The sequence below is a fragment of the Maniola jurtina genome, chromosome 12 (genome assembly GCF_905333055.1).
Source record: "Maniola jurtina chromosome 12, ilManJurt1.1, whole genome shotgun sequence".
Classification (NCBI taxonomy): domain Eukaryota; kingdom Metazoa; phylum Arthropoda; class Insecta; order Lepidoptera; family Nymphalidae; genus Maniola; species Maniola jurtina.
The window spans coordinates 1,030,090-1,041,498 of NC_060040.1; the positions used below are offsets into that span (position 1 = coordinate 1,030,090).

The 11,409-nt window shown below is 37.5% G+C and overlaps 2 protein-coding genes across 2 annotated transcripts in view; one reads left to right on the forward strand and one right to left on the reverse strand.

The window, feature by feature from the left end:
• The window catches only part of LOC123870449, a 102,182-nt gene extending 91,869 nt beyond the window's left edge, over positions 1-10,313 (forward strand). The window contains exons 7-8 of the mRNA XM_045913766.1: positions 9,434-9,614; positions 10,130-10,313. Coding sequence (XP_045769722.1) covers positions 9,434-9,614; positions 10,130-10,171 — 223 coding nt within the window. The 3' untranslated portion in view covers positions 10,172-10,313. The remainder of the gene's footprint in view (positions 1-9,433; positions 9,615-10,129) is intronic.
• LOC123870450 lies at positions 1,444-5,795 on the reverse strand. The gene is made up of 2 exons (XM_045913768.1): positions 4,675-5,795; positions 1,444-1,606 (listed from the first exon to the last, which is right to left on the reverse strand). The coding sequence occupies exons 1-2, from the start codon at positions 5,647-5,649 to the stop codon at positions 1,586-1,588; spliced, it is 996 nt and encodes a 331-aa protein (XP_045769724.1). The 5' UTR covers positions 5,650-5,795; the 3' UTR covers positions 1,444-1,585.
• Positions 10,314-11,409: the final 1,096 nt, after the last annotated feature.

The window sequence follows — 11,409 nt, forward strand, 5'->3', positions numbered from 1 at the left end:
AACTAAATGAGGGGATCTTTCTTTTAACTTTTTTGATGGCCATTGAGGTTTAGTAAAATTAAAATTGTGCGATTATTTTTAAGGTTCCGTTAAAAGGAAAAGGACCCTTAAAGGAACACTTCGTTTTCTGTCGTGTCTGTCAATTCGGAGTAATCAAAACTTATAGGCTAGTTCCCGTTCCCATAGACGTCCTAGAATCATGAAATTTGGCAGAAAGCAATATCTTATAGCACAAGTAAAGGAATAAATTCGAAAACCGCGAATATTTGGCCTTACATCACAAAAAAAAAATAGTGTCTACGGCCAATAATTAGTTTACTAAATCACATTAAAATAGCACTATCCATCATTAAGTTGCAGTGATCAACTAATGTTGGGGCGATACATTTTTAGTATTGTTGAGATTTCTTGTATGATGGTACGGAATCCTTCGTATGCGAGTTCGACTCCCACTTGACCGGATTTTTAGTACGCACCTACCTAAAGGTTTTTCAGACTACGCCTACGATTTTATGAATACATTTTTATTTTAATAAAACAGGAATTAAAACGGTGGAAGTGCTTGTCAAAAATGTTCTGCTCTTGAACCTAGCAATTAAAAATCAAGTGAGAAAATAAAAATTATTTTAGCCTTTTTTTACAAAATAAAACGAAGGCTTGCTGATATGTTCTGGTTTCACACGGCTTATAAATGCGAAATTGTGTTTGTTTGTTGGGTTTTTGGTTTGTAATTCAATCAAGTCGCAACGGAGTAAAAAATTGACGTAATTTTTTGCATGAGTATAGTTACCTTGGCCAAATAATCAATTAGGCAGAAGCAATTTCGATGAGGAAGCCAACAGAAGAATTCGGCTGGGTTGGGCAGCTTTTGGGAAATTAAGTCAAGTCTTCTCATCGTCAATTCCTCAAGGCCTGAAAACAAAAGTCTTCAACCAGTGTGTCCTTCCCGTCCTCACCTATGGTGCTGAAACGTGGACACTGTGAAGTGTGTCAATCAAACACGAGCGTTAGGCATGCACTGATTTATTATATTCACATGACCGATCTCATATACATATATTTCATACTACCCTCACATCTTCCCCCTTTAAAAACTAAATTATTAAATTTATATTATCATCCCTCTTTTTTTATAATAAACACACACTCGCTATTCATTTTGACAATAATAATTCATGAGATAAAAAAAATAATTTTACAATAATCATAATTAGTTTTATGTCATAATATATGTTAAATGATAAATTCTTATGTTAAAAAACAACTCCACCTGTCCAGGTAATAAACCAACACTCACTATTCATTTTAACAATAATAATTCATAAGATAAAAAAAAAAAATGGTTACACTATAATTAATTTTTATGTCATAATTTCTGTTAAATGATAATTTATTATTCTTATTCAAAAAAAAAAAAAAAAAAAACCAGTAAAGATATAAAAAGTAAAAAGATCATACAATTACGCTATACACAAATTTTAAAATCAAGTTATAACAATTTTCTATTATGTTTCTGCTACCTACATACATTTCTGAGTTCATTTCTATTCTGCTTAGCCGCGCCTGACGCTACGTGAACCCCCATCTATCCGGAGGCCTCACTGTCCTGCCAGAACGAGTTACATAGTTGTTACAATTATTCATACCTGTACTATTACTTTGACTTTGACTAGGTTCTCTTTCTATCTCTGTATTACAATCTATATCGTCATAGTCAAATCCATAGCAAGGCGTGTCTTGTCTTGGTGATGAGTCAATCATAATGTGTCGTCTATTGCGAACTAATTTTTTACCATTTAAAGTCGTCACTTCATAAGATCTGTTAGCTAGAATGCGGCTTATCGTCCCTGGTACCCACCTTTTGATCCGCAAGTCATAGATCCGTACTTTTTCTCCCTTCCCTAATTTTATTAAATCTTTAGCATTACGATCATAATAAAATTTTTGTTCTTTTTGCCTATTTAACAACTTCTGTCTTATATTTTCATGAACTTTTGGTTTCAACAATTTTTTTGATGTCGGCAGAATGCTTCTAAATTTCCTACTCTGTAATAATTCTGCCGGAGAAGGTAATTCCGTTGACAAAGGAGTATTTAAATATTCTAATAAAGCCAAGCGATAATCCGAGCCATTTTCTTTAGTCTTAATCATGATATGTTTTACCGTCTGAATCATACGCTCAACCTGTCCGTTCGACTGCGGGTAATGAGGTGAAGAAGTAATATGCTTAAATTCCCACTCCAAAGCAAATTTTCTAAAGCAATTTGAGCTAAATTGGGGGCCCGAATCCGAAATTACAATCGAAGGAATTCCTTGGTGACAAAAAATATTCTTTAAACAATTAATTACAAACACAGAGTCGGTACACTGTAATTCTACTATTTCAAAAAACTTACTGTAATAATCAACTATCATTAGGTAATTTAAGCCCTTCAAATGAAACAAATCAACGCCAACTTTCACCCAAGGACTGTCAGGAATTTCGTGAGACTGTAATTTTTCCTTTTGATTAAATTTTTTATGCGCAAGACAAACATCACAACTATTTATTAAATTTTTTAAATCATTATTTAACCCTGGCCAAAATATTGTCTCCCTAGCCCTCAATTTAGTTTTTTCTAATCCCATGTGACCTATGTGTAGTCTACCTAACATTTCTTTTCGTAAAGCCTTCGGTACCACTACCCTTTCACTTTTCCATATCAATCCATAAGCAACTGATAAACTCTCTTTGTAATTCCAATACGGCCTAACTAACTCCACTACATCACTCTTTTCCCCCGGCCAACCCCTATTTATGTACTTCATCACCTGTTGCAACTCACTATCATTCTCAGTACCTTTCTGTAAAGCTATAAACTGCGCATTCTGAAAATATTGCGTGAGCGCCGATGCCGCATCGCGAGTGACGGCACACACCTCGTCATGCAGACAGTCTTGTGTCGAATGAAGCGCCTCGGCTGCGGCCGCCGGTTCATATGCACGCGATAGTGCATCGGCGATATATAGGTGCTTACCTGGCTTGTACACGAGTTTAAATGTATAACGCTGCAATCTTAACAACATCCTTTGCAAACGCGCAGGAGCGTCTGTTATTGGTTTTTTAATAATGCTTATCAGCGGCTTATGGTCGGTTTCAATGGTTACATCTGTCTTTCCATAAATATATGCATAAAACTTTTCACAAGCAAACACACATGCGTACAGTTCCTTCTCGATCTGTGCATATCTCTGTTCAGCCTTAGTCAACGCCTTGGACGCATAACAGACCGGCAAATTGTTTTGCATTAAACATGCACCTAACCCACTCTTACTCGCGTCCACTGATATTATAATCGGTTTATTCCCATCATAATATTGCAAAACTGGGCGACTAGACAGACATAGCTTAATATCTTGAAAACATTTATCATGACTTTCATTCCAGTGCCACTCAATTTCCTTTCTTAATAATTCTCGCAATGGCTGAACCCTATCCGATAGATTAGGAATAAAACTACCTATATAATTAACTAAACCCAAAAATCTTTCTACATCTTTCTTATCCTTAGGGATTGGCATTTTTGTAATAGCCGTGATATGACTGTCATCGGGACACAGCCCATTTTTCGTAATCCTATGTCCTAAATACTTTATTTCTTCCAACCCAAACCTACACTTATTTTTATTTAATTTTAAATTAATTTTTCTACACCTTTCCAACACTTTCCTCAATCTTTCATCATGCTCCTCTTTATTACACCCATATATCAGTAAGTCATCGATATACATGCACACTCCTTCAAGGTCATCAAAGTTTTCTATCATTTTTTTATGAAATACTTCCGATGCAGAACAAATTCCAAAAGGCATCCTCAAGAACTTGTACCTCCCAAATGGAGTATTAAACGTACAATACGAACTGCTTGTGTCATCTAAAGCAATATTCCAAAACCCCGAGGAAGCGTCTAAAGTACTAAAATATCTAGCTCCCGATAACCTTGATAAAATTTCATCCAAGGTTGGTAACCTAAAATGTTCCCGCTTAATTGCTTGATTTAACTCCTTGGGATCTAAGCATATACGCAAGTCACCATTAGGTTTTTTAACTACCGTAATACTGCTAACCCAATCAGATGGACCCTCAACTTTAGAAATTATCTTCTGCGATTCCATTTCATTTAATTTTTTCTTTACATCCTCCTTAATAGCAAACGGTAACTTCCTCGGCGCATGTACGACAGGGACAGCATCGTCCTTTAAATGTATTTTATATTGACCCGGTAAGCATCCAAGACCTTGAAATACGTCCTCAAACTTCGTTATAAAACCTGGACTATTATCATTACTCTGTACCGACATGACACGCCTAACTACGTCTAATTCTGTACAAGCATGACGTCCCAGTATGGGTACAGACTGAACTCTGGCTACTTTGAATTCGAGCAAATATGTTTTGCCCTTGTAACTCACATATAGAAATATTTTTCCCAGGACGTCTATGCTTGCACCGGAATAACCACTTAACTTTGTTTTCGTCTGCAATAAACACTCCTGGCCTATATTTAACTTTTCAAAATAATGTAACGGCAAAACATTTACATCAGCTCCTGTATCTAATTTAAATCTAATCCAAGTTCCACATATTTTTAAGCTAAGATTCCAATCACTACTATTATTTAAGGAATAGATTACCTGTTCGTCAGATTCCTCGATATAATGTACGCCACAAACGCGTGCAAAATGGTTCATCCCTGAACATCGCACACACCTTTGACCATATGCCGGGCACTCAAACTTTTTATGCACAATTCCACAATATTTACACATTTTATTCGAACCCGGGACCGCACGCCCCTGGTTCACGTTGAAGTCGCTCGCCGCTAGGAGACGCCCGCGCGGCCGCGGCGCAAGCGCATGCGGTGTGCGCGCCTCCGGCGGCGCCCGTCCGGCCCGCCAGCGCGCGGCGCGCCGCACGCTCTCCGGCTCCGCCGCCGCCACATCGCGTCCCGCGCTCCGAGCTCGCCCTCTTGATGACGTCATCTTCGACTTCACAAACGAAACCTCTTTCTGCGATCGATTAACTTGATGAACGTTATACAATTGTGTCTCTTCTCTTTCAGGTTTGATTTTTTCCGAGTTCGTTCGAGATGCGATAGCTGCACGACAAATATCCATAGCCTTTTTTAACGACAAATCATCTTCTCTTAGCAAGCGTTCACGAATTGCCGAACTAGAAATGCCACATACCAATCGATCCTTGATAAGTTCATCATGTAAATCACGAAATTCACACGTTTGAGCTAACTTTCTTAGCTCAAAAACGTACTGTTCAATGGATTCATTGTCTTGTTGATGACGCATAAAAAACTTGTGACGCTCGACCGTAACATTCCTTTTTGTATGAAATTGCTCATCTAACGTTTTCCAAACTTGTTCAACAGTCGTACATTTGTCCGGCAAACGATCCAAAATATCTCGACACTGTTCACCCACCACATGCAACAGAATATTCACTTGAATTTCTACTGACTTCTTGGTTAATTCGCACGCTTTACTGTATATTTCATAACTTCGCTTCCATTTTGTCCACCTCTCATTGAGGCTCCAGGCGTCCGATGCATTCTTATCGAAGCAAAACGAAGACGGCGGTGATAATACACTATCCATGTCTAAACTTCAACCACTTTTCCACGTTTTATTTTTATTTAACGACTGCGCCATGTGAAGTGTGTCAATCAAACACGAGCGTTAGGCATGCACTGATTTATTATATTCACATGACCGATCTCATATACATATATTTCATACTACCCTCACAGACACTGACAAAAGGCCTTGTCCACAAATTCAAAGTGGCTCAGCGAGCTATGGAGAGGGCTATGTTAGGAGTTTCCCTGAGGGATAAGATCCGAAACGAGGAGAACCGCAGGAAAACCAAGGTCACTGACATAGCCCAAACTATTAGCAAGCTGACGTGGCAGTGGGCAGGCCATGCCTGTCCTGCTGGCGGGAAGTGGCTGGATGAGGAAGGCTGAGGACTGGGTGTGGTGGCGCTCTTTAGGGAAGGCCTATGTCCAACAGTGGACATCCACAGGCTGATGATGATGATGATAGTTAAAAATCTGGAGAGTGACTTAAGCCACTTTTTATACCGGAAAAACAAAAAGTGCCCTCGGCATTTTTCAAAAACGAAATCCACGCGAACGAAGTCAATACGATCTCAATACATACGAGTGAAAGTCAAAATCAAATCATTTATTCAAAGAAACTGTATAGTTTTTGATTTTATCAATTGCTGAATTTTGTAAGATAATGATTAATGACTTACTTAGTATTATTACTTACTTATTAGTAGTACTTACTACTTATAATTGATTAATTAGGTACGTTAATTTAAAACTAATGCTACGAGGGTTCCAATCCCGCCCCAGTTCTGAGGCTGAGATCTATAGAAGGCACTTTGACTTTGTTCAGAATTAAGCTTGAGTTAAAAAGGGACAGATTTATGTGAGAGATACACGTGTCTCGTTTTTAGTCTAAGCAAAGTCAGAGTTCTCTCTATAGATATCACACTCAGTATATGCAAGATGCTCTAAGCCTCAGGCTGAGACACTTACGATATAAAGTAAAGTCAAAGTGCGGTCTATAGATCTCAGCCTTACTTATTAGCCTATCCAGTATCTACGCTCAGCCATTCGCTCAGTTTAAAATTGAGGTTTATTTTGGGAAAGTGTGGTCCCTGTATCGCTAATTGGGGTAATTCCCCCGAGCTTCCATCGCGACGCGTTTGTCATTATTTTGTTTAAATAATAACAACATTTTGCGGATATTTTGTGATGCCATTAATTAGAGAAGCTTGTACTTTGTATCCTGTGTATGTCTATTTTTGCCTTTTTGGGGATAGAATTCAGGCGTTATTTATCCTGTAAAGAAATAGAAATAAGTATATTTTTAGGGTTCCGTACCTCAAAAGGAAAAACGGAACCCTTATAGGATCACTTTGTTGTCTGTCTGTCTGTCATATGAAAGGGCTTTACCTGTACATCCTAAAACAGATTTTTATTTATTTTTATGTATAATAGTTTTTGATTTATCGTGCAAAATGTTGGGAAAAATACCCGAGTACGGAACCCTCAGTGCGCGAGTCTGACTCGCACTTGGCCGGTTTTTTTTATTCAATTAAACTTTGCAAGTACTTTTATAATCATCAAATGAGTCTATCACGCGTTCAGAATGCCTGTCCTACCGAGAAGAACCAGCAAGAAACTCAGAGGAGTTCTTTTCAAAGATTTGAAATGCAATATTATAACCCCTAACGTGCCCTTAACTTTTCGCAGTGAGTAAGTTTTTCTCCTCTCGCACACGACTCCACTATCGATGACAATTATTGAACCGATGAAATATCTTTACTTGCTCTCCGAGGCACGAATAAGTCAAAGGATCTCCAAAATGTACCCATCCCGGTTGTACAGTTTACCAAATTATGGGCAGTATCGCTAAGTGGATATATAAAATTGGGAACACATATTATGTGTAAGTAATATTATATTAGAGGGGCCTGCGGCCTAGTTGTGACAACGCATATCAACATGTTCGTGTTCATGTTATGCAACGTTGGCCCAAGTCGGTAAATGGATGGGTGACCGACTTTGGAGGTACTTTGGAGGATAATAACTGTAAAACTTGAATCGAAAGCTCGTTCTCAGGGAAAGAAGAAGATACCTAGATATGCTAGGTAGGTAAGTAGGTATTTGGTGTCTGATCTATATTCTAATTATTGGCAATTCAGACAAATTAATAGATATTAAGTTCGCGTGATTGCTATGGGTAATTAGTGTACAACAATATTATTGGATTGGCTTCTTGATTAATTAATATACCCGTCCCGGCTTCACACGGGTAGCTTATAACAATTTTCGTAAGGATCTCTATTTTAAAAAAATATAGGTATGTACCTAGCCTATGTCACTCAGGAATAGTATAGCTTTCTAATGGTGAATGAATTTTCAAAATCGGTTCACAGTTCCAGAGATTACTTCCTACAAACATACTTACAAAATTTACTTCTTGAAATGATATAATTTATTTGTTGTAGTTGTGTGTCTTTATAATATTAGTATAGATTAGGCCCGAGATAATCGCGTCTACCTAAGGTAGAAGAAAGTCATTTTATAGACATGAAAATTGGTAGGATTTGGCACTTCGGCTAAAAATGAAGTAGTGCAAAGGATGGAATTAAGGAAAATTCTGGAATACCGGGGAAAGGTCACAAAAATCCTGGATTACCAGGATACTTGTGCAGTTACCCCTCACCGATTTTCAAAAATTCCACTGGAGCGAGCCGGGGCGGGTCAACTAGTTTTTCAAATAAAAAGAGCAACCGCCAAGTTTCTTTCTCATGTTTCTCTGTAGAAAAGGCATTCCGAACAAACAGTAAATTCACTCAGCGATTCGAAAGCACTTTGTAAAAGTTTATTCGAAAAAAAAGAACTTTCCTATTTCTATTTCCGGCTAGCACAAAAATTCAAGTTCTGTTTTAGTTTGGGATACTCAATACTTAGGTACATAGTAAGTATAAAAACTATGTAGGTATGTATTGGAGACCAGGTTTTTCGAATCCTGCCGGTTCCGCATTAATTGACATATATTTGAAACTAGCTGATGCCCGTGACTTCGTTCGCGTGGATGTAGGTTTTTTTAAAAATCCCGTGGGAACTCTTTGATTTTCCGGGATAAAAAGTAGCCTATGTGCTAATCCAGGGTATAATCTATCTCCATTCTAAATTTTAGCCCAACCCGTCCAGTAGTTTTTGCGTGAAGGAGTAACAAACAAACACATACACACACACACAAACACACAAACTTTCGCCTTTATAATATTAGTGTGATAGTGTGAAGTGTGATTGTTTTAGAAATTTCCTTGTAGTGTAGGTAAAAAAAACACTACCATAAAAATATTCTTTATTCTGTATTGATAAAAACATACGAACAATATAAATGTATGTAATTATCTTGTTTGCGAGTGTGTATAATTGTTACATTTATTTATTTTAAAAGATGCCTATCTCTGCTTGTGCTATGGTGAACGAGTAGTCTTATTTCTGTGGCACCAAAAGCTTTTTTCTTCTTTCTTTCTATAGGATTAATATTAATTTCAGTATTTCTATTAACTGCCACTTAAAAGAAAATTAGGCTAATTATAATTACATTAGTATAGATATACTAAAATTAATATAATATTAATCCTATATTCGTTAATCAACGTACATATTAATAACACTCTCTCTATTTCTTTATTTAGAGACTTTTATATCTGATACTTTTTTATTACTGAAATTTAAAAAGAATTTTAAAAAGAATTTAAAAAGAAGTTCTACCAACTTTTAATCGCTATACATACAAGCTTGGTGTAATATTTGGTACGTAAATAACAGTATTTTTTTTCACACAGGTTCGCTTGCGGGAACTATTGGACGTTGGAAATCATGTGGCCAGACTATGCGCCAACGCTGTTCGAGCCCAACCAGTGGTGCCACAAAACACTGTACGTGTTCGCGCTGACTCAGCTTGGTGTTGTGTGGGGCGTAGTGACACTTTTACTGCTTTTACTACTGGCCCTCGTTATTTGTCAAGTAAGTTCATACTATTAGCACATTCTTTTTACACATTAGCACATTTTTCATGGCTCAATTGGCCATCACGTGGCCAAATAACTTGTATACAAAAAATAGTGTATAATGTGTTCACGCTGGCGCAGCTGGTGTTGTGTGAAAGGCGTTGTAGAACTTTTACTGGTGAATCTTGTTATTAACCCCCGACCCAAAAAGAGGAGAGTTATAAGTTTGACGTGTGTTGCTGTCTATCTGTCTGTGGCATCGTAGCTCCTAAACTAATGAACCGATTTAAATTAAGTTTTTTTTTTTATGTCAAGTAATACCATTTGGTATCCATAATATTTAATGGATTGACGTGGTTTTTTGCATGGATATGGACATGCGGAATGACATAGACTACTTTTTATCTCGGAAAATAAAAATTTCCACAGAATTTTTAAAAAACAAAGCTTTCTTTATAAAATCGCGGGTACATAAACCTAGTTATAAATATGAAGCAAAAGATGAACTAATTCAAATTGTTGTTCGTTCAGGTATTCGGCTGTGGATGGCTAGGTCCGCCGAGATACAAGTAGCAACGGCGCAGTGTCGTGCTCGAGCTGTGGCACCGCAACATCAACAACACCATGGACGTCGCCGGCGCCCTGCTGCCCTTCACCCAAGTAGTACGCCCCGAGCTCACCATCCACGTCCAAGAAGTCCTAACCCAAGCCGACAGAGACGCTACCGAAACCAAACTAAAGATCCCGGAAATAAACGAGCCCGACAAAAGTGACGATGAAGTGAAAACACCCAAAAGTGAATACGAAGTGAAGCCCAAAAGTGAATACAAAGTGAAACCCAAAAGTGAATACGAAGTGAAACCCAAAAATGAACACGTAGTGAAACCCAGAAGTCCCAAACGTGAAGTGAAACAGCATAATGATTATGGGAATGGTAATCATGGTAACGGGAGAAATGGTAACGCGGCCTGATGGTTGTTGGTCGTGCTGCCCCCGCACGGCAAAAAGCACGTACACTTTGAAGCAGCAGACCAAGTTTATTATTTCTGACTTTCAGTGTTGAGTGCAACTTGAGTGTTTGATGCTTAACTGTCGGTGCTTTTTGATGCGTGCTCAATGTTTATATTAGGTGATATCTTCGTTTGGAGACGTTTTATAGATGACGTTGCGACGCTGATACGACGAAGTAGTAATCAGAAATGAACCAAAATTTTTGTAATATTTATGTTGAATTTCTTCCCAGCTTTTCTTGAAAACAGAGGTTTTTAAGTACAGTCTTGAAAGTTGAACTGGGGAACCGGTATTATCTCAGAAAACAACTTTACAGGATAAAGGAAAAACTTGTTTTCTTTATATACTCCTGCCAGTGTAAGTGAAGCCACGCTAGTGTATAAATGCTTTTCAAGTTTTTGTTCCAAGTTAGATGTCAAGCTGTCTTACGTTCCGACTACATACTCCATCTTGCCCTGTACAGTCAATTCTATTGTACCTAACGGCCATATAATATGCTCTACGCTACATGAAATCAATGTTTGAATTTGAATACTCAATTAGGTACCCTAGACTTGAATAAGCTGGATATAAAATCATATCGATGTCGTATCGCGCATAAAAACGTCTTTATACTCTTATATAGGTACCTAACAAAATTCTATGCGATGTGTAGTCTTGTATTTGTGATAAATTTAGTAAAAAAAACCTAACGAACTGTATTGATGTAATTTAAGTATTATTTGCTGTCGATATTTAGGCATATAAATACAACGAATATTTATTAGAATTTCATAGTATTTGTGTAAATAGTATTCGGC